The sequence below is a fragment of the Calliopsis andreniformis genome, chromosome 12 (genome assembly GCF_051401765.1).
Source record: "Calliopsis andreniformis isolate RMS-2024a chromosome 12, iyCalAndr_principal, whole genome shotgun sequence".
NCBI classification, from domain to species: domain Eukaryota; kingdom Metazoa; phylum Arthropoda; class Insecta; order Hymenoptera; family Andrenidae; genus Calliopsis; species Calliopsis andreniformis.
Genome location: NC_135073.1, coordinates 2,347,125 through 2,371,142, shown reverse-complemented (window position 1 = coordinate 2,371,142; position 24,018 = coordinate 2,347,125). Strand labels below are relative to the sequence as shown.

The 24,018-nt window shown below is 27.0% G+C and overlaps 3 protein-coding genes and 1 long non-coding RNA gene across 13 annotated transcripts; 2 read left to right on the top strand and 2 right to left on the bottom strand.

The window, feature by feature from the left end:
• Nucleotides 1-13: 13 nt before the first annotated feature.
• On the bottom strand, nt 14-5,487 carry Ebo (exportin ellipsoid body open). Of its 2 annotated transcripts, none has more exons than XM_076389554.1 (16): nt 5,349-5,487; nt 4,645-4,848; nt 4,346-4,537; nt 4,084-4,243; nt 3,737-3,993; nt 3,494-3,660; nt 3,114-3,420; nt 2,947-3,039; nt 2,710-2,878; nt 2,500-2,638; nt 2,050-2,408; nt 1,633-1,960; nt 1,362-1,559; nt 1,009-1,287; nt 446-611; nt 14-370 (listed from the first exon to the last, which is right to left on the bottom strand). In XM_076389554.1, exons 1-16 carry the CDS (start codon nt 5,349-5,351, stop codon nt 293-295), a joined length of 3,099 nt encoding a protein of 1,032 aa, XP_076245669.1. In that variant the 5' UTR covers nt 5,352-5,487; the 3' UTR covers nt 14-292. The 2 variants fall into 2 exon arrangements, with proteins under 2 accessions (XP_076245669.1, XP_076245670.1); XM_076389555.1 differs by lacking the exon at nt 5,349-5,487 and adding an exon at nt 5,161-5,209.
• Nucleotides 5,406-6,076, top strand: LOC143186122 (uncharacterized). Its single transcript, XR_013003011.1, has 2 exons — nt 5,406-5,540; nt 5,829-6,076. It is a non-coding gene; the product is annotated as an uncharacterized LOC143186122 (long non-coding RNA).
• On the bottom strand, nt 5,754-7,847 carry Nle (notchless protein homolog 1). Of its 2 annotated transcripts, none has more exons than XM_076389559.1 (6): nt 7,319-7,847; nt 6,996-7,235; nt 6,611-6,708; nt 6,286-6,523; nt 5,986-6,207; nt 5,754-5,927 (listed from the first exon to the last, which is right to left on the bottom strand). In XM_076389559.1, exons 1-6 carry the CDS (start codon nt 7,683-7,685, stop codon nt 5,788-5,790), a joined length of 1,305 nt encoding a protein of 434 aa, XP_076245674.1. In that variant the 5' UTR covers nt 7,686-7,847; the 3' UTR covers nt 5,754-5,787. The 2 variants fall into 2 exon arrangements, with proteins under 2 accessions (XP_076245674.1, XP_076245673.1); XM_076389558.1 differs by having other exon boundaries at nt 6,611-6,864; nt 7,319-7,846.
• A 712-nt stretch (nt 7,848-8,559) lies between these two features.
• On the top strand, nt 8,560-22,647 carry LOC143186345 (uncharacterized). Of its 8 annotated transcripts, XM_076389962.1 has the most exons (40): nt 8,560-8,876; nt 9,077-9,259; nt 9,324-9,520; nt 9,662-9,677; nt 10,036-10,115; nt 10,188-10,371; nt 11,888-11,938; nt 12,006-12,116; nt 12,532-12,612; nt 12,699-12,749; nt 12,854-12,991; nt 13,076-13,171; nt 13,245-13,376; nt 13,472-13,582; nt 13,657-13,752; nt 13,824-13,955; nt 14,028-14,069; nt 14,274-14,357; nt 14,425-14,502; nt 14,592-14,750; nt 14,830-14,925; nt 15,051-15,119; nt 15,196-15,285; nt 15,415-15,561; nt 15,634-15,729; nt 17,992-18,054; nt 18,217-18,312; nt 18,901-18,984; nt 19,056-19,199; nt 19,377-19,424; nt 19,493-19,590; nt 19,671-20,163; nt 20,251-20,496; nt 20,575-20,655; nt 20,747-20,884; nt 20,971-21,159; nt 21,379-21,525; nt 21,603-21,850; nt 21,982-22,174; nt 22,296-22,647. In XM_076389962.1, exons 1-40 carry the CDS (start codon nt 8,667-8,669, stop codon nt 22,488-22,490), a joined length of 5,193 nt encoding a protein of 1,730 aa, XP_076246077.1. In that variant the 5' UTR covers nt 8,560-8,666; the 3' UTR covers nt 22,491-22,647. The 8 variants fall into 8 exon arrangements, with proteins under 8 accessions (XP_076246077.1, XP_076246080.1, XP_076246083.1 ...); XM_076389965.1 differs by lacking the exon at nt 12,006-12,116; XM_076389968.1 differs by lacking the exon at nt 12,854-12,991.
• Nucleotides 22,648-24,018: the final 1,371 nt, after the last annotated feature.

The window sequence follows — 24,018 nt, the reverse complement described above, 5'->3', positions numbered from 1 at the left end:
TTAAAGAATATAAATATAGCATTCAAAATATTAAAAAAAAACATGTATCTTTATTACTTAAGAATAACATTAGAGACATCACAATATGATCATATGGCAGTGAAATACATAAAATATTAAATTTAGAAAACATTTCGATCTGTCTGATTTCATTCACGAATTTTTAACTTTTGGTACTTGTTTTGAGGCACAAAGAATGGAGATCGCAAATTTCGGTTTTCCTAAATTTCATTGTTGAAATTGTATCAGACAATGTTATCATTATCCACGTTTCCATAAAAATACAATCACTTCAGCCAGGTCGACAAAACTGATAACATCTTAAGTCAGAAATAAGTTGAAGAACTGATCTTGTTAAAGTTGGTTGATCCTACAAAATTTTAATAATGCTAATATAGGATCAGAAATTTTTAATTTAACTAACTTTTTAAATGTAACTACTTACTGTAGACTTATCAAAGTTTCCTAATAATGTAGCTTTCTGCATATCATCTACACCTTCACAACGTGTTAAAAATGTGGGTAAAAAATGTTCGAAAAACCACGTTATATTGACAGAAGCTAAACTATGAATAGCTGTCGCAATTTCATCTGCTAATAGATTATGGGACCTGCGTATGAATATGTTGATTAAAATAGTAAAATTTTAAAGATACAGTACTGTTAGTTAAGAGTTCGCAGTTCGGATTTATATTAAAACGCTTATTTGGGCAAGCAAATGTTCCAAACATTCGAGTAAGCACCAAAGAAACAATAAGTGTGAATAAGATATGTGTATTCAGGAAAAAACGTAAGGTCGAGTTGGTAGTGGAAAAAAAACATGTTTGGGTATTGAGACCTCTCTGAAAATTGTACTCATCTTAAATATGAAATGTTTCAAGCTTATTTCGTAAATCTATTTCCAAAAACTCATAAAAATAGTGACGGATATCAAAGCGGACAAAACTCGAAACATCTATGCGGGTGGTATTCTAATAAATTACAATTAAATGACTTTGTTATACTCACTGTTGAAATAGAACCATAAACAGTGCCATTAGAAACCTCTCGAGTAAATGAACTTTGAATATAGCTCGTTGATATAATCGCCATCGTACATTTAATTGTTCAAGACTTTGCAAGCTTTGACGAAATATATTAACGTCTGGTTGAAGAAGGGCTTGACCAAAAGCTTCCAAAATCGCAACTAATTCTTCTTTGTGTTCAACTGTTTCTTCTTCATTAGTATGACCAAGTGTCCGTAATACAGGTGTGTTATAAAAATATTGCCATCGATGCATAAGTATGCTAAAAGAAGTTTCAGGTAATTAATACTATACTCATCGAAAATACAATATAAAAATATGGTATACTGGTAGTACCTGTGGAAAAGTCTTAAAAGAACAAGTGTGGTATCTGGATGTGTACTAAGATCATTTCCAACAGCTGGCCATACTTGGCCTAAACACAAATTAGTTACTGAAGGAACGAATGCTTTAAATACACTACTGGGCGCAGATACAACTAATATTAGTATTTCTAATAATTGATCTAGTGCAGGTCCTGCAGATATATTTTCCCTGTAAGTACATAAAATAAGATGTTTACTATTTCATTTTTTATTAATATAATGATAAAAAGTAACATACATACCTAATATAAATATGTAAAATTCCTTGAACCGCGATTTGAGTAAACTCAGGTCCTAATTGTTGCTGTAATACTGAAAATACTGAATGTAAAAAGCTAAGTAAAATTTCACATACATTTTGACATCTTATCATATATGGCAATAATTCCAAAATTCGTTTTATCGTTGATCCCAAACAAGAATGTAACATTTTTTTTATTGTCGTTGAGGACGAAGAACAGTCTTCTAGTAATTGAGTTAATGGTACTACTGTCATTGAAATAGTTGCTTCTGAAGGTACAGGTTGTCCTTCCAAACCGAGGGGTGTAGATAACGTTGACAACATGGTACCTATTTCAGTTTAAATTGTGTAATATCAATTATTGTTCAGTATACATCTAAATCATTAATTACATATCTACTAATGTATTTTCATCTACCTAATAGTCTTTCTCTAATAATTCCATCACCATGTGGTAGAATAATTGCATTTACTAATGCTCTTCGTAATACTTTTATTGTATCAGGTTTCAAAAATGGATACGTTGACATGGAAATTAAATTTCTAAATGTGGGTTCGTCCCATAAATTTGGTTTTAAGATAGCAGTGATACTTTGGAAAAGATGCGTGGCAGAATGTGTTAAACTTGCTGGTGGAGGATCATCACAGAACGTAGTATAATCTAATGCTAAGATACATGAATCAATGCAACGTTGACAAAGTGATTCCTTAATCTTCTCTGGCCTATTAGCTATCCAATTACACCAAGCTTGAAGTGATGCTAACAATTGCGAATGGCTATCCAAAAAAAGCATAATATGTATACAAAATTCATACTGTACTGGAACACTTAAAATCGAAAATAATATATTTATTGAATATTACTCACACTTCTATAAGATCTATTACAATTGCAGCCGGTTGTAACGATGCTTTATATAACTGGTTTGTCTTAGCAAATTTACACGCATCCAGTGTTTGAGATACAATTTCTTCGGCTAAAGATTGATTAACGTTTTGATCATCACCTGTTAACGTAAAAAATTGCTATTTTTAAATGTTATAATCATGACGTTATTACAGAAAAGATTAAACTTACCAAGAAATAGTGAATGTAATCTAGCTAATGCTTGAGTAGTAGAAGCTAAATCTCTTAAATGCGCATGTACATTAGAAGCTTCTGAATCATCTAACAAAACGACTTGATTATTAGAAATAGCCGCACCTAACTCACCAAATATTATTAATCCTTCTCTCCAAGAACGATACTGTAGGATAAAAACAATTAGTATATACAAGCTGTATTAGTCACATCCATATTTGTTTACAACTTTACCAATAAAGTAAAAACTGGAATTGGGGAAATATCTGCCACTTTTGCTAAACATTCTATATTGCATCTTAAAAAATGTTGCCATTCCGTTTCTTCCTATAATAAGAAAACTAGAATAAATTTTTAATAAAAGAATAAAAATTACAATTAAATTTTTTAGTTTTTCTCACATTTTCATCTAAACTTTCTGTATCGAGATCCTTCAACAGTCGTGAGTTAATCTTAAAACTCATTTTTTGCAATACACGTTCAGCAAGAGCTAACGCTACCGGTGAGTATCGTGATTGTGAGCTATCTAAAAGAATAGTCCAAACATCCAAACACCTTAGATATCCATTCACTGTTAAACACTGTTGAAAAGTATGATGGCACAAAACTTCTAATAATGTATTCACTGGAAACTTAGGACATGATTCAATCCTCTTCAAGTGATTTGTTATAAATAATTGCAAGAATTCTGTCAGTTTCTCCATATAACTAAAAATACAATAGATTTTGTTTATTTTTAGCATCTTGAAACACGATAATGTTTAAACAAACCAATAGATACCTTTCATCTAGGGAATCTAAACGTTCCATAAACTGAAATAATGTAACTCCATTCTGAAATATTTCTACTAGCAGTCTATCGGTTACATTTGGAGAACACAATGGTCGATATAAAAGTTCGTTTATTGTGGTTATAGCTTGTACAGCCACTTCTATTTGTTTACTATTCTATAAATATAACGTTTTAATTAATTTCAATTTTCAATGACCATATAATAAAATTCTATTTAATGTAAAATCCTACCATTGCATCATGATACCTGGCACAGGTAAATATGGCATCCAGTAAATTTGTTGAGATATGTTCCGATAGTTCAATCCAACTAAACAAATGTGCTAATACATCCAATGTTGCTATACATACATCACTAGTGCCAGTAGCTAATCCTTCCACATCTAAAATGGCTCGTGCTGGTGCTACAGTCTGTCCACTAGTGGGTGAAGGAGGAGGTGTAACTGTTCCAGAACGACTTTGCAATTTTGTTGTTTCTTTTAAAAGCACTAAATTAAAAAGATAATATTGAAAACAATATTTCAATTATTTGTGTCTTTTAAAGACATAATTTTAAATCAAAAGTGAAATAACCATACTTGCAAGAGTATCCAAAGTCAAAGGCACTTGAGCACTAAGAAATCTAAACAATTCATTTTTTCTTTGTATGGGTAAGTCTTCTCTTGGAGTTGCTAGTTCCTCTGAAGCTGTTCTCAAATAGATGAGACCTAATAATCTTGTGTGCTTATGACTTAATAACTGTCAATAGATGTAGAAAGAATAAATTATAAGTAATTATATAGTATATGTACAATTATAAATAAAAAAATTAAAATGTTACGTAAATATATATACACGAACCTGTAAAATATTTGAGTAAAAGTCTGGATAAAAATGTGGCCAATCATGCCTTGCAATGTCTACAACTAGTTTGACTACTTTATTTCTTACAAAGGGAGCAACACCTCTTTCTAACGATAATGTATATAAGGTTGATCTTGTGAGAGCTCTATCCTCCCATGGTAAAATTGGCCATCTCCTTCCAATTGTTGTCTACAATAATATTCATATCAATACTAAGGTATTATTTTACATTTTTTATATTATTCCAATTATAGTGTTCTATGACAAATTAAATTTTGCAAGTATATAAAACATACCTCTAATGTAGACAGAGCAAACATGCTGACATAATAATTATTTGTGGAAGATAAGAAATGTAAACAAGGTCGCCAAGAATCAATTTGTCCTGCAAATTCTTGGAAACTTCGTTCAATTGTGCGTTTCCTCTCATTTGTTGTTTCTGGAGAGAAAAACTCAGTCATGAGGTGCTCCAAATTTTGCAACGCAGCTGTGTCATTATCCTGTAAATTTAATGTTTTTCTATGATTTCATAATAAAAACTATTTTTGAAAATATAGAATATGGCTGTTAAAAATATAAACATTATACTAATAATGAAGGTATAATAATAAAGGTATGTCTCCTAATTATTAAAAATAATATATTTTACAAATTAATATAGAAAAATTAATAATTTATTCTGAAAAGAATAAATATATTTCTAAAATGTGAGGTTTGAATAAGATAAATAATGTCTCAATGCATACTAAAATACATGTTTTTTTCCAAAAACAATTTGGCAATTATTATACAGTTTAATGATTATCATATACTTGTGATAAATCAGCTGCTTCTTGCTCTTATTAAAAAATTGCTTTAAAAATTCTTCACCAAAATGTACACATCTTTTTCTAATAGTGACTGTATTTGTCGACATGTTTTCAAAAATTATTTTAGCGCGTAAAATCATATTTATATGTTTGTTTAATAATAAACGTAAAACAAACGGTGATTCACATACCATAGCTACAGTCACTAAAAGCGGGTGTTGCTTTAAATGCGGTATATAAATACAAGATTCAAGTCAAAGAGGTTAGGCTATCACTTGTCAAATGCCATGTCCAAAACAAAGTAATCAAAAACTCGATCTCGATCCTTTGATTCGTATACCCTATCCCTACATAAATGGAGTTAAGATTAAATGGATTTGCAGGTAAATATGTATGTACATATATATACATGTGCAAGTGTAAGCCATTGTTCCGCTATAGAAAGATAACCAATCATAGAGAAGAATAAAAAGATTAACGAATCGCTTTAGAAATATTAACCAAAGCGCGAAAAACAAATTATGAAGTCAATGCATTTCCTTTAAAATGACAAGAAACAATTTCGTATTGACATGTAAGGTTCAAAAGATTATAAATTAGTATAAAAACATTTATTATTATATACATTTTTTAATTCTGCCATAATCGTAAAACTTTGTCTTTTCCGCCAGATGCAACACGTAAACCATCTGGGGACCAATCCACGGCATAAATTTCATCCGCGTGACCAGGCAAATCTTGACAAAGCTTCTTCGTCTTCATACTCCAAACTGAAATAAGAATAGACATTTTTATCGTTTCAATTATTTATTAGTATAATATGATTACCTTTTAATGTAGAATCCGCACTACCACTAACTAATAAACGAGAGTCTGCACTCCATGCAATTGAATAAATAGCTTGCACATGTCCCCTCAATGAAGCTATGTATTTTCCTGTATTTGACTCCCATAATTTAATAGATTTATCAAAAGAAGCAGACGCGATTATACGTCCATTTGGTGAAAATTTTACATCATTAATTAATTGTTGATGGCCAGTCATTCTCGCTACAATATAAATTAAAATACATAAAATCAGTTTCTTTTAGTTTACAGTAATCATCATTATGTGTACACAATAAATACCAATAGATTTCTTCTCCCTTTCTGGTTTCCAAAGAAATAATGTAAAATCGTCTGAACCAGAAACAAGAATTTCTTCACCTACAGATTCATACTGCTTTCTTGCTTGCTCTACAGAATTCTGATTTTCGTTAGCATTTTTTCCCAGATGGAAAGGACCAGTTCTAAGAACATAATCCACATTTAATGCTAATGTGTTTACCCAGTGTGCATGACCCTCTAAAGTTCTACACAAAATTCCCTGAAGGTACCAAATTGATTTTTGTTAGACAATTTATAAAATTTATAAAATTTATAACTTAATTTATAATATTTTCACTTAACTCACATCTTCAGCTCTCCATACTTTAATAGTTCGATCTTGAGATGCAGAATAAATTAAACCATTTCCTCCCCATTTAACGCATGTTACACTTTTTGTGTGACCTGAAAGAATACGAACAGTTTGTGCACGTACCACATCCCATATTCTTAAATCGCAATCTTTAGAAGAACTAACTATAAAGTGGCATTCTGGATTTTTATGAAATGGTTCCCAACATAAAGAAGTTATCCACATTTTATGTCCAGACATGGCTCTTCCTAAACATTCACATAAATTATATGTACATTAATTGCAATTAAAAACAAATTACTAAAGGTATATTTTACTCATTCCATAGAATCAAAATACGAAGATATGTTCTATATGTTCAATTTCTTATGATTTTTACCCATTTGTTTGCCTGTTTTTGGATCCCATAATAAAATTGTTCCATTTTTACATGCAGAGACAAGTTTTCGTCCACATGGAGACCATGCTATACATAAAACCCAATGTCTATGACCTTCACATGTAAAATATGGTGTTTGAGTATAAATATCCCAAAATCTAACTGTAGTATCTCCAGAACCACTTGCTAAACTCTGTCCATCTGGTGAAAATGCAACCGATATTACAGCTTCTTTGTGACCTAAGTTTTATAAAATTATTTTTAATTAATTTATTAATATTAACAAACATTACACAAAACTTAGAATTTAATTTAGAATTTACCTTCTAATGACCCAGTACATCTTGTTACTGATCTAACTTTGAAAATAGCTTGTGGTTGATATATAATTTCAATTACATCTTCGCTAACATTAAAATTTTCATTAATATTCCTTTCCAAGCTATCTGTAATTTCTATATCGTTTACATAAAATGCAAAAGGTATTGATTCTTCATTTTGTAAGAGTGTGTTGCAAATTGCTTGTAATTTGTCAACAGTGATATTTATAGGCAAATCTAGCAAACCGCCTGGTAGTACTTCACCACTGTCTGACTTAAAACGAGACAAAACTCGTTTAACTTCTGTTGTCTCCATAGAACAGTCTTCATTACTTTCTTCACTCCTTTCTTTGAATTTTCTTTTACTCATCTTAACAATTAAGAGTATTATTTTCTAACAGTCAATTAAATTGGTTTTAACTAAAAGGATTCAATTCTACAATCATTTTTAAAAGGTGTATAATAAAATATTAAATGATTCTTTATAATTTATATCTTTAAAGAATTTAATACACGTGGTACAGCAATATGTAATCCGTACTGCGGCACTAGTTTGATCGTCTGGTCAGTATATTTAATACGAAAAACATAACCTACAATTATATAAATCATAGGTTATTTTATCTTCTTGACGATTATGATTGACAGACAACTTGTAATTCTATTTTTTATTGACAAAAATAAATCAAATTAATACAAAATTTTATTATAAAAGTATGTATATGATATATAATATAAAAATATGAGATACAGCTAATGTAAATAGATATACATATGTATATTGTATCATGAATCATAGAACGAATCAAAGAAAAATATTACACGTGACATATAATATCAATTGAATAATAAAAAATTTACATAATAGATATTAGGGCTGATCCTAGAAAATTCCTGTATCAGAATCTAATAATTAGATTGATTAAATGTGATAAGTGTGACATTTCGAACGAAATCGTATATTGTATACTGCCTTATATACAGATAAAAAAGCAAATAGATCTAAACAAGAATTTTCATTGTATTTTTATATATTTTATATATTAAGGAATAGTTAGACTACATATATGTATGTACATATTTAAGAATTAATAACCTCATGCCGCTTTTTCAAATATGCGAAACTAAGAGACATTCTTATGTCAAATCTAAGAGACAAAGTAGAGCTTCTCAAATAGATATTGTTCACGGATTTAGAAATGCGTTACTAAATAAAAATAATTGCTATGATTATGATAATGGCGAGTTAGAGTGTTGATATTTGTTTTAACGGTGTTTTTAGATTGAATGTAGAAAGATTTTTTAATTTAATAAACGTTAATTAATAATTGTTTATGTTACGTATCTTGCCATGAATTCACTTGATTCAACGATTGAATCTATTCAAAATATTTCTATACTCATGGATGAAGATCGGAATTGTACTGCTTTTGATGAAACTACCGGGGAACTTTGCGGTGAATCGGATAGCCTAAAAATTATCAATAAATTTCAAAAATTATACGAGACTCGTATTCAAAATGTGGATCAAGAATTTGAAAATAAATTTGATCAAGTTTGTGTAAGTATATTATAGCTATAATGTATCTTGTAGATTAATTATATTTGATATTTATAAAATCTACTTGTTGTAAAACTTAATATAATTATTTGAATATGATATTTGTGACATCTTTATATTTTTTATCAACGTTTAACTTAGAACAACAATTTTTGAATCATTTATATTAGTTTAATGATATTTGTTTAAATAACATCTAGGTAAAATTAGAAATTTCTAAAGAATGGATCAAGAACTTAAAAGAACAAAATATTATGCTAGTGCAAACAGTGGAAGATTTGGAGCAAGCTGCCTGTAATAAAGTTAAATTGTTAGAACAAAAATTAAAGCATTCATCAATGCTAGTATCTGAAAATCTAACAAATTCTAATGAAACTGAAAAGGTAAGATTTTTTAATATCAAGAAAAAAACAAAAGTAAATAAAATACAAATATTTATTGTCATAGACTATCCATTTGCTTTCCAAGCGTGTCAGTGATTTGGAAAATGATGAAAAATATATGCGACAAAGGATAGAATTTCTTCAGAGTGATATTAGAGGATTGTTAGAGCTGATTCGACGTGCTGCACAAGAAAATCGTTGGAATTTAGATAACATAAAATTCTGTGAAATTCGACCTAGTGATATACCAATTCCCATTGAGTGAGTTGTTAAGTAAACTAAAATAAGGCAATAATTTAATTAAAGCTTTAAATCCTTTGTTTAAAATTATTTATTTTTTGAACTATGTACGTGTTTTAAACTAAAACTGCATAAAATAATTTTCATTTTATATCTTTACAGCTGTACCTGTGACCAGGTAAATATAAATATAGATGCTGATAAGAAATTTGAACTTACATTACAAATTAGTCGTGGTCTTAAGAATAAATCAGATTATCCATTAAATGAAAATATTTGCATGATACATCCTTCTTATTCAATGCCTCTTTAATTAAATTTCTACATTACACATATAATTGCTGTACATTGGTTACTTTAAATTCTAGTTTTCTATATCATTTTTAGTAAATACTGTCATATATATACATATATATTTTTATACAAAATAAATGGTGGGTACATAAAATATTAGCACATAAATTGTTGTTTTTCTTATGCTTAAATTCTTGATACTATTATTTAGTAATCTTATAATTTTACAATTCTAAACTTAGGAGGAAACAAATAAGAACTTGATGCTGTCTTTAAAATTGCAAAATGAACAGTTTCAAGAAAAAGAAAAAAATATGATTATGTAAGTATAATGTAAAGAAAATGAATGATACTAGTATATCTTTATCAGTAATTGCCATTTTGTATTTTCTAGATATCAAAAAGAGTTGGAAAATGAAGTGGCTAATCTAAACAGAAAATTAGAAGCTAAAGAAGATATAATTCAAAAATATGTTACTCAATTACAAAGTTTTAATGATAATTTTAAAAAACATACTAAATCTGCAGACCAAGCTATTTGCAATTCATTTACAACAAATGACCAAGAGTCCACTGACGTAAGTTATTTTTTAATTTGAAATGACATAGGAGAGATTAGATATACATATATAATAATTTTTGTGTAATATTAACTTACACAACTGTTATTCAAAAAAGCATTTCTAGTAGAATAAATTAATTATAAGGCAATCATGTTGAAATTTTAAGAAAGGTATATAAATTTGTAAATGTACATACAGTAACAAATCATTTTTAAATCTTGTTACTGCTCAGATTATGGTAATGGCTGATATTATGGACATACTTGTTCAAAAAGATCTAGAAACAAAAAACTTGCAACAACGTTTATATGATGCAGAGTTTAATTTATCAAGAATAACTCGCAATATGAATACAAATGTAAATAATTTAAAAATACAATTAAATGAAAAGTGTAAAACAATTGAAGAAATTGAGCAACAGATGATTAATACTAAAAAAGTTGGTCCTACTTGTTTGCAATTATATTAGTATTCTTATACAGTTATTTGAGTATAATTTTGTTTATATTAACTGGTAGGAATTGTTAGAGAAACAAGATGCTCTGAGAGCGGAATTAGATGAAAAAAATGAAATAATTAAATCTTTGCAAAGGCGTGTAACTGTCTTCCAAGAACAGTGTCACGATTTGAGTATGCAAATAAATTTTAAAGAGGAGATCATCAAAGAAATGAGAAAAAAAAAGAATCAAACAATGGCTAAGGTATAATTAGTAACTTCTTCTTTTATGTACAAGTAATAGTAACACGTTTTGTTTCTAGTGTTCATACTTCAACTTCTCTCCTTCCAACCATGATTATTGTAACAGGCCCAATATTGATATTCAAAAAATGGAATCCTTTCCGAAATTATGTGAGAAAGTCAGTGCATTTAATGCATTAAATACACCTGCAAAGTACAAAAATTACATTTTGCTTTCACGAAGTTTGACAACAAATCGCAAAAAAGTAACAAAAAGTCTACCTGTGATGGAAACTAATAATTTGATGAGAAAAACAATAAATTATCATAATGTTGAATGTAACAAGATTGACATGTACCAAAATTTACGTGACATTGATAAAAAAATATTAAAATATATTAAAAGATTGCCTCCTAGCAGGAATTATAAATCTTTAAATTGTGGAACTACTGTATTAAAGCTGTCAAATAACTCGTATGATGTTTAACTCTTTGAGTATAGGAAATTCTAATTTTATAATTGTATGTTAGTAAGCATACTCATTGACACCAAAACAATCAATGCACAGTTTATATTGATTATATAAACATATGCATGAATAAGACTCAAAGATTTAAGCACCAATTAGTAATTGAAGAATCAAGAACAATTATAAGAAGTTAAAAACTGTACATAGAATATAATAAACATTAAAATCTTTAACGTTACAAAACATTTCAATATGATTGCTCCATTTTTTCGGTAGAAGTAAATATATACTATAGTGAAATTAATAAGATAAGTTAAGTCCAAATCAGCTGTAAGGTATTTAATTGCAGAAATTTGATTCAAATTTAACATTTTAATTTCAGGAACCACATCGTGTTCCGAATGTTTGTGCTGATACAAATACAAATCAAGAGGTTAGTAAGAAAATAAACATTTCATATATGAGTGTTTTTATTTATTAACATACCATAAAATTTCTAGAATCAAATAATATTATACTTGACTAAGGTGAAATCATTTATGATACACGAATATGACGTTCTATTTAAGTTACAAGTAGATTTGGAGAAGCTATGTTGTGAAAAAAATCAAGTTGGTAACTTTCACATAATTTATAAAATGTAATATTAAAAACACTAAATTTTTCTATAATTAAATTAAATTTGCAAATCATTTGTATGAAATTAATTATCTTATTATTAATAAACATTTTTCTATTATCTAGAAATGAAAAGGATAGTAATTTAATTTAAAAAGGAATTTCTGTATTTGCAGAAACAGGAAACCTATAGCCATAATATACACCTACATCAATCAATTCTTTTAATCATAATAAAATCTAAAGAAATAAAATTTTGTTTTAGTGGTGTACTTATTTGGGTGATAGAAAAATGTTTATTGATATTTATCTAATTAGTAATTCTTTTAAAACTGATTTAAATTGTTATTTTAAAAAAATGTTATGTGTAGTAGGAAACCATGATACTTATAATTTTTTATTATACAGGAATTAGTTAAAAATATCAGTCACATAAATGAAATTTGTTCAAAAAAGGAAGAATTGATTGCAACTGTTGATTTTCTTATAGTACGTATAATTTGTGAAAAAACTTGTATGAAGTATGACTACATGTTTAAAAAGTGTTTTAAAAGTTTTATTTCATACTATTTTAGCTAAAATTGGAAAATAATAATACCCTTTATACAGACGGTACAAATGTATGTGTAAGTATATTTCGTGTTATTTTAAATTAATACTACATTTATCAATATTATATTGAATTATTAATATTATGTAATGATAATAAATAGGAAAATTTTTATTTTAGTTGCCTGTACTTAATAATCAACATTCTAAATTAAAGGATACATTAATAGCATGTGCTCATGAAGCACAAACTACTACACAAGATATTAAAAATGAAGTGAATATTATTGTTTCCACTTTCAAGTTTAGACATCAAAAAGCAAGTTTATACTTGAGTTTATATTTGAATCTGTATCAGCTTCCTATTTACGACTTTTATGTTAATAATATAAAATGTTTTCAGTATGTGGACTTAAATAAGGAGGTCGCAAATGTACAAAATCAATTAATAAGGAATCAGGAAAGAATAGCAGAAACAATTAATAAAATGCAAATACAAGTAAGATTTATATTTTTTTATCATATAAATTTATTACTTTACTTAAAAATGTTTATTTTCTGTTAAATTATAGGAAAAAGAAAAGCTTAGATATGATGAGAGAATTAAATCAGGGAAAATCAAATTGAAGGATTTAAAAAATGAATTAAATCACGCTCAGTCTCAGTTATCATTTCACATTAATGATATGCAAAATAACGGAGATGTAAAGTTCGACTATTTTTATTTAGTTTTACTTACTAATTTACATTATTGTATTGCTACAAGTTTTGAATTATTTCATTTGTATGTACATTTTAGGAAAATATTGTATCGAATTATACAGGAATGTGTATTTGCAATGATTTGCTTCATTCTGTACTTGAAGAAGTAGAACAAATATCAAACTCGCTACAAATATTTCATACGCAAGTAAATTTAAAACATTTTTAATGTAGTGTTAAAATATAAATGAACAATAAATATCAGTACATTAATTGTTTAAGGAACATTGCATTGAATCAAATTTGGAAGAACTGAAAAATGAACTCTATGAAACAGATTCACCTATAACATTATTACAACAAAAAATAGAAGAAACAGTGAGTATCACATATATTGTTAAAACAGCAGCTAATTATTATTTGGTTATAATTTTTCTTATTAATTACAGCTGCAACACGATACGGTAGAAATAATATTGCATGAAAAGGAGCAAAAGTTAGAACAATTAAACAAGAAAATTGATATGATGTATTTAAAATTACAAGTTATACTAGAATCATTTGTTCACTTAAAAGATCAGGCATGTACCATGTTTTTAAATTTTGTAGCATCTTTAAACAATATTTTTATTGAATACATTTAATTTTGATAGGTACCTGACATAGGTGATACAGAGTCACAACTGTGTATTCAGGTATACATTGATCATTTTATTTCGTATGTTTTATAATTTCTGTATATTACTATATTTATATTTATTTTTCTTAAATAAGTAGTAGGATTTTATAAATGAAATTTTACATAAAATATTAAGGATCTCTTTCTATCTCGTTAATATTTATAAAAATCATTTTTACATGATGAATTGTATAAACTTTTCGATCTTGTTTTACTCTAGACTTTGAATGAAATATTGCGAACTAATGAAGACTTACATGGGTTAAGAAAGCAGCATGAAGAATTTAAATATAGAATGTCCCACGTAAGGAAACTTATAGATCATCTTTACTTTAACTTTTAAACAATTTTATGCATAATACTTTTTCTAGAAATTAGATGATACAGAATGTGACGAGAAATACAAAGTTACTGATTTACAGAATCGTATAAAAATATTACAGAATGAGGTATTTATAATTTTAATAATCTATAATTATATTTTTGACTGGATTATAATATTTTGTATGATAGTATGTAAATGTTTTACATTTATCAGGCAAAGTGCAATCAAGAAGCAAATGAATTCCTAAAAAATAATATTAAATCATTGGAACAGGAGCTTCATGTTATGAAAGTAAAAGCAGAAAATAGTAAACGATCTCATTCCATGGATATCTTAGAACTAAAAAAAAAAATTATAGAACTAGAAAACACAGTAATTATTGAGTTAATCAAAATTGTATAATAATTGATTTTAACTTTAAGTTATTTGATGTATGTTTTATATATTTCAGCTTAAATTACAAAGAGAAATCGAATATACTCTTCGACAACAACTAAGTAACAATGAAGCAGAATTAAAGAAATCAAAAGATTTTCTAAGTTCTTATGTGAGTTCAGGTTTTTATAAAAGTTCTTACTATTTCATTTGTATTTGCAATATTTAATATAATCAATTCATGTGCTATTATTTAAATATAATAAATATGTTTAATGCTTTTTCTTTAACATATAGCATACTGAACATAATATGGAAGAAACTTTGTTACATTGTGACTGCAATCAGTTTAAACATGATACAATGGTAAATATGATTTACTTTATATACAATGTACATATAATTGGAACATTAAATGTTATAAATTTATTTATGTTTTAAGACTATATTTGAAATATTCAAAACGTTGGAAAATACAATAAGATCTACTAAAAGTGGTTTACAAGAATATAAGATCGAACTGAAGAAACTGGTTTGTTTCAACTTTTTTTATTATTTTATGATTGTAATTGCATAATTAAAACATAAGTAGACAAAGCAATTAAAAATAGAATAATTTGTTGTAACTTGCTTGTTAGTGTTGTAAATAACATATTTCTAGATTTCTGAAGATTCATCTAACTTCTGTTCTTCTGTAAGACCAATAGTAAATCTAGTAGATGAATTGAAAAAGTATGAAGATGAATTAGATAGTTGTGTTCAAGAAATTAAGAAGCTTAAGAACGCCCTGTATTCTAAAGACAAAATTGTAAGTAATAATTTTATCTATTCACTTCAAATCTTAAAATAGATTTATAAGCAAGCGAAATGATGTCCACAGTTTGAAAATATGAATACAATCTGCAAAATTCAAAAGGATTCAATTGCAATTACACAAGCTGCAAATAAGGAACTTTATCAGAAACTGCAGGAGAAGGTACGTTAAAATCTTTGTGCATTTCTTACTTTTATAGGATTCATACATTCATTTGTAAAAAGAAGACATTAAGAAACTGTTTGTGGTAATTAATCATGATTTAACTGTAAGAGGCACATACAGAATGCTCAATAAAATGGGAAAAAGTTTACGAAGTAATTTTAGCCAAAATTTAACGGAAATGTGGTTGAACCTTTGTTTATTAATTATAAGCATTTAAAAATTGGTAAAATTTGTTCAAGACTTTGCATATTGGATAACATCATTCTTGAGATGAAGTTCACGTCAGAGTCGTGCATTGTAGAATTATCTCAGCTAATCATCTCAGCTGTGTAAGATAAATGTCATACCAATATGTACATGCGACTATTTCCTTTAATATTTCAAATTGTATTTAATATTGTTTTTAATATAAACAATTATCAGACCATCAGAGATCCTATTACCTACTTTTTGAGCTAAAATGTTCAAGTAGATATTAAAAATTATGATTTGTTCACTAGTGTTCACTAGATTCTCTAAGCTTTCAATTTTTTTTTATATTAGCTATGGGAATTAAAGACTCTTGTAAGTAACAAACGAAGGTTCAAATGCAAGTTTTTTTTCATTTTCGTCGTATTTTAACGTTTAAAATCACTTCTTAAATTTTTCTTCATTAGCCGAACTTTCTGTATGTAGTTTTATATGTCAAATTTTATATTTTTTTTTTTTTTTTTGTTTATTACGATAGTCAAAGTGACAGTATGAAATTGAAAATAATATTAAATTTTCGCAGAAAATATGCCGCTTTCTTTTGAGAATTAATTATTTAGCCTTTTAGCTAAATAGAGCCGTACAAATAATATAATCCGTTTATTATTACATAATTAAAAACTCTACACACTATAAAACCTTTTTTTCAACAACCGATGTTTCTTTTCATTGTATTACAATGTAATAAAACATTTGATAATTTATGTTTTTATAATTTTCAAATGATTTTAATCATTGAAAGTTATGACACTGCATCGCTCATCTGCGATGTTTAATCTAATACGTATTTCAAATCAATGTTAACATATATACTTACTAAAAACTTAATAAAAATAAGTAAACATTACTTATTTTTAAAAAAATCTATATTGTAAAAATGTTCATATTCAGTAAAACCAAATACTCAAAGAATTTTCTTTATTTTTACTATTTTTTGAAAGAATAATTTATATGTTACAATGTGATTTACTCAATTTACTTACATTTATCTAAAGTTATTACCAGTTTGTAGACTGCTTACTAAAATTATTGTGATTCTTACTCCTTTTATGAAACCTTTACTGTATGTATTCAACTCTCAAAATGTCTATGGCGTATTCTATTTTCACGTTTGCAAATTATTTTTTAAGCTTCACTGTTTCACTTTATTATGGCTGTGATAATAAAGTTTAAGTATATAACATGATAAAACTGTAACTAAGTTTAGCTTCAGCCTATGTTAGGCAATTTTATTTGTTTTCCTTTTTTTAAATAAATTTTATTCAAACGCACACAAGATCATGATAGCCACAAAAGAAAAGAAGCAAGTATAAAAAAACATTTTGAAACTATCAATTCAATTTAAACCAAAATGAAAGTAATAACTGTAATCCATAAAACAACAACAGCAAAAAATCAATATATTAGAATTTTAAATAAGCATATGTACTAGGAAAAGACACACCTGTAATTGATTTAATGGTGAATCAGCATGAAATAATTCATAGTTTTACCTATCTAGTACAGAAAATTAGATGAAGTCATATTCTAAAAAATCTATTTTATGTATTTCATACATTACACAATTTTAATAGTAGTAGTAATATCGTGCATACAGAGTGAAGCACATAAAATGTGACCAGCTATTTTCTTCAAATCTGTTACAAATATCGACATGATCCTTTTTTTAGATTCAGAAGGACATAGGGACTAACTATTTAGAATGATAAATAGTGGTAACTATTTTTCATAAACGACGTTTAAAGGAACTAACAGGGTACTTTTTTTTAAATAGAACCGCATAGTCTTTGTTGTTCATATCGAATCTTTGAGACATTTTGCGTTAAAATGTCCCATTCAATTTAAAAAAAACATATTGGTAAGTATAATAATTTCGGAGGAGAAAGTTTATCACATTTTATGTGCCTCAGCCTGTATATTCTTTTATACGTTGCCAAGATTTGAAATCAAAGTATGTTTATTTGTAAATATTGAAACGTTATCGCCAAAACGCAAAACGCATGTTTCTAGATCGACAATCAGGATCAGATAATTTCCCAATATGAAAAAGAGAAGAAAGAATTATTGAAGCAGGTTTGTATCAATTTATATTATACCTACATAAAAAAATTTGGAAAAAATTTCAATTATACATTGACTTATTTAATCTTATATAAATCTTTATTTCCTAGTATCTACATGAAAAATCTTCCAGGAACCTTTTTTCTGGTAATTGAAATATTTCTCATTTTTTAGAATGAACTTCAAATTCAAACTATTGGACATTTACAAAATGCTGTCGTAGAAGCTAAAAAATGTATGGATCAAATGAAACGGAGAACCATAAGTGACGTGAGTGAACAGTGGTCTAGAACTTCACCTTTGACATATAGTTATGGGAATGTGCATGATGTATGAACGAAGTTTGACATATATATATTAAGTGGGTGTAAATATTTAAACTAATTTATTGTTTTGAATTATATTATTATAGTACTAAGTATAGCATACTTTTAGAATTTGAAAACGTATGATAAGTTACGTATATTTATGTGATATTGAATATTAATAGTCCTATTTCTATGTGTTATAGATAATTGTTAAAATTGCTAAAATTCTATTTTGTTTTTGTTAGTAAAGAAAAATATATACATAGATTCATATTCTTGTATAGAAATGTTAATCAATAATAGTAATATATGTGATTTATTAACTGAATAAATATCGAAACAAATAATATGCATGAATTGTTTTATACTAATATGAAATCAAATGTTTCCCTTTTGATTCCATTTATTGTGAATAGTTTTAATTAACAAAGTGAATTGCTAGTGAGAAATAACATATAAAATTGAAGTTTGTATTTAATACGTGATGTGATGTTATTTGATTTCAAGAATTATATATAGGGAAGCAACCGAATAGCTTATACATTTACAGCTTCAAGAAAATTCTGAAACTGTTCGTTTATTGACAGTATATATGGAAGAAACTCAAAGTCAATACAATGAATGTTTTGCAGAGGTATGTATTATTTTTAAACTTATGTTTATGAATACAATTATTAACAGAAATTTCTTTTACATTGTATAAAGGCTGCTAAACAAGATAAAGTGTTGGAGCTACAACGAGACGTGATTCATGATCTTCAACAAAAACTACATTACATGGAATATCATAATCATTTAACTACTAATTCTATCTGTATTACACATTGTTCAATTTTAAAAATAATACAGGTAGAAAATCTTGGACTATTATCTTGAATGATTGCATGATTTGTAACAATAAAAAATATGCGTTTTTTACTATTAGAGTTTTCTTATATTTTAACATTTACATATTAAAATAAATATAAGTTAGTATTAACTATTTACAAATTTTTATTGTTTATTAATTTTTGCACATGTTTCTAGGAACAATTGGAAATTCGTGTAAATGAAATTCAAGCTTTAAAATGCAAGGTATGTCGAAATATTGAAGATAAATTGTTTGCAATTTATTAATAAAATATTAATACTATTTTATATAGATTGAGAGTCTAGTACAATCAAAATGCCATTTGGAAAGCAAATACTTAAATGTAAAAAAGTTATTACAAGAAAAAGACGGAAAATTACAAGAACTTAAGTAATATATAAATACATATTTATAACACTGTAAAATAACTGTAATTCGTGTTTAATTTATTATTCTATTAATTTTTTCAGCAAAGAAACTTTAAAATCTGAGCAAAAAATAAAAATTTATGAAAGCAGAGAATGTCAATGTAAAGTGGAAGTTGAAGATAAAATTTGTACCACTCATGATATATTAGACTTCAATAATGCAATATGTAATGATGGACAACCAATTAACAACTTTTTATACGAACATGAGTTACAATCAGAAGTTGATATTTTAACTAGAGAGAATGAAGATATGAAAAAGCAGTTGCAAAAATACAAACTTGACTTTGATATAATTGAGAAAGAATTAAAAATAAAGAAAGAAAATGAAATTAATATCGAAGAGATTTCGTTTGAATTACAAAAAGTGAAGAATACTGAACATTATTTACGCTGCGAAAATGAACAACTGAAGTCAGACTTAGAAAAGCAGAAGCAAAAAGCAAACAATTTATCTGAAAAACTACAGTTTGTTAAAGAAAACGGTGTGAAATTTGAAAAATTATTTAAAAAGTTAGAAGAGAAACAGATACAAGTATGCATAATAAATATATTAATATATACTAATATAAAGCAACAAATAATACAAGAATATTAATGACTTATTTTTAAATTTCTGTAGATCAACAGTCTATCCAATCAGATTTCAAATAATGAAGGTGTTATAAAGAAACAAAATGAAACTATTGAAGAACTTGAAAAAAAATTAGACGTGAATAATAAACAAATTAAAGAATATTTACAAGAGCTAGATGATGCAGAAAAAGAAATATCAGCTTTACACTGTCGAATACAATCTTTAAAAAGCACCTTAGTAGAGAAATCAAATGACCTGATTAAATTGCAAGCAGATTATGAAGTTCTAAAGGTACACTAAAATCTATAAGAACATATACATTTTTATTTTAATTTATTGTTTAAAAAATTATTTTATTGTTATTATTAGAATGATAACTCTATACTGATGGCGGAAAATAATGAATTTGAAAATAAAACGAAAGAAGACGTTTGCCAATTTAAAAATATGGTATATACATTAAAATAAATCAATAAACAACAATTTCAATGTTACATAAGTATTTAAAAAAAAATATATGAATGTTATTTTTGTTTCACAGTTAAAAGAAGTTCAAATGCAATTATGTTTCACCGAAGACAATTATCATAGAGTCACCGAAGATTTCAATAAGACACAAGATCAGTTAATCAAAATTACAAAACGTGAAGCTGATTTGCAAGAATGTTTAACAAACATGGTACCCATTACAGATAAACATCATTCAACTGGAATGTATTTATTATTATTTTTTTATATTTATTATATTTTTATTTATCACTGTAGGAAAAGGATTATTGCTTAAAATTATCAAATGCAGAGAAGGAAAAAGCAAAACTTAGAGACTGCCTAGATAAGTTAAGAGACGAATTTGAAAAGATTCAGGAAGACTATTTATCGAAAGATAGAGAGCATTGCAAATTGCAAGATATTTGTAAATCTTACACAGAACAATTAGAGATGTTACAACAACAAGTTAAATAAATTAATTTAATATTGATGTCTTAACCCTTTGCGGACGAGACATTTGAAGAATATACAAGTTAACATTAACTTTAGATTTTTAAAATTAAAAATTTTGAAAATTTCTTGAAATTGAAATATCGCTGCGGTAAAACTTGTCACTGTTCTCAAAGGGTTCAAAAGAAAATATTCCTGCGTTATTATTACATAATAATTCGATATTTTTTTTAGATTGAAAAAGAACAAGACCAAGTTAAGAAGCTAGAAGAATCGAATAATTACACGATACAACAACTGCACGAGTGCATGGAACAAAATTGTCTTCTTCTTAAGGAAAAGGCTATGAACAAAAAAAATAATAACAAAATTATGTCCGAAGTATAATTTATTTAATTATTTGACATTTGTTCTACATTATTTTCATGAGAAGTTTTTAAATTCGAAATTTTGTTCAGTTGCAGGAAATGCATAACTCGTTCTTAGAACTCAGAAAAGAATGTCAGCTGAAAAGTAAGTCTTTGGCTTGCATATCAGCTGAATTGACGGAAACAGCTATAAGTAGATCAGAACTTTGCAATCACTCTCAATATGTAGTTTCCTGTATGCGTATTTGGATGGAAGAACAACGAGACTATATTAACAAACTTAATTCGAAATTTAAGTCACAGCAACAGCAGCTACTACAACTTGAACGTGAAAAAAAGTAAGCAATCATTGGTTTCCTTTACATTTTAATTATCGACCATTGGAACTTGGAATAAAATGCATCCAGACATAATTTCCAACACACAGTTATATATTTCTGTTTTTTTTTTTAAAATAATATTGTTTTAGAGTTCTTTTAGATGAGACCAAAAAATTGAAACGTATTAATCATTTATTGACTCAAAGACTGAAAAGGATACATAGATACGGTGGAAAAAACGTTAAAAACGTTTGTGTCGGATGTCATATAGTGCCATCGATTGCAACGAAAAATACTGAAATACTAATCCCTATAAATTCTAAACAGCCATCCTCACAAAAGGTTAGGAGTTTGTTGAAGCTATTTGATTCTGTAATTTTATTAAGAATAACAGAAAGACAGAAATACTTAATAGATCTCCAAGTGAACTTTAAATGTTAAAAGTGAACTCTTTTTTGTTTAGAAATTAAGTTTTTCGAAGACATCACACCACATTTCAGCATGCGGCAATGTTTGGTGGTTCCCTAAAATGAAATATTTAGCAAATGAGTTGCGAAAAAGCAATTTAAAATATGACAATATTTGTAAACCGGAAAATGTAGATACAACAATGGAAGAAAGCTGCGATTGTGGTTATCAATCATCTACCAGTAAATGAATGTGTTGCAAAATGTTTTCATTAATAAAAATCTAATAATCGCGTTGTTCTTATGAATACCAATAAGTGTGGCATTTTAAACTATTCTTTTATATTGTACAATTTTCATTGTACATTTACATTAGACTGATTAGGAAATATAAAGTATATATTTGAATAGGCAATTTATTATTCAATATATGTTTATTAATATTTTTGAGTTAGATTTCACAACTCCAGAAAAAGATGACAACTTGGATGATATAAAATGTACAGTAATATAAGGTTTTCCATACATATTTCATGAAATGCTTTAAAGAGAAGCCTAGCCTCATTTATGGTAAATATTTCTAGACTTTTTGGAGGATTCTAAAAATAAAATGTTTGTTATAATACAAATTTTTCTATGTTTTTTTTATATCAATAAATTAAATGCAAAATTGCAATTTATAAAAAGAGAAAAAAATTTTTGCTTAAACCATAAGTATAACAAAATTAATGAATAATTATTATCAACTTATTAATATAGTTAATTACTACCTTTTGAATGAAAACTAAATAAAGTACATACATATAGTAAATATAATACATACGAGCACGACATGAAGCAAAACAGCTTCATGAAAAAACTGGTAAACTTCCTGGGCTGTCCACCATGGACGTGAAAGAAAAAATGAATGGATCATGTAAACAAGTTCTAAAGCAGCAGAAATGCTTTTTTCAGTAAAGGAATGAAATCTAAACAAATGTATATACATGTATAAATATATTAATTGATTAAAAAAAACGATAGATAGTAATGAATAAGCATCGTAAATGGTCGAATAGTTTTGTTTTTAACTCTTTATATTGCAAGTTTGTTACAAGCATAGAGAACAGACTCAATTTCTTAAAAATTTATATTCAAATACCTCATGAACTTGAAGAATTCCCACAGCACATTTACTAAAATTTCGATATTTTTGTCTTTACACTCGTTTGAAAATTTATTTTCTATGAAGATGATTTTAAAACATAATTAAAACTTATCAAATGTTATTAACTAGCTCAAATAATGTTCGTAAGATTAATTACCAAAAAAGGAAAGTACTACTTCCTTATTTTTTTGGTATTTCTTCAAATAATCTAAATCTTGTTCAGTAAAGCATTTCCAAACACATAATTTTGGAATTGGTGATTTGATATATCGATCATAAACAGGATTTTTTTTATAAATCCATGGGCCACACAAATCATCGTAATTTACATTTGATTCTATTTGAACTTCTGAAGAAATTTGTCTAATATCTACTGTTCTACTAACGGGCTTGGCACGCTCTGACAAGTTCGACGATTTGATATTCAATATCAATCCCAATTTATCTTTCTGATCTGTGATTTTGAAAGAATCATTTTTAAGCTTAGGCTTATTTGACATTATCAAAAATATTTTCCTTTCATAGAAAACAAAAACGACTCGCAAATTATTGAAAGACTATGATTAAAAAGTATGTACACAGATATTAGTACTGTGAGAAAATTCGAATTCATAAGATAAAAAAAAAGCCGA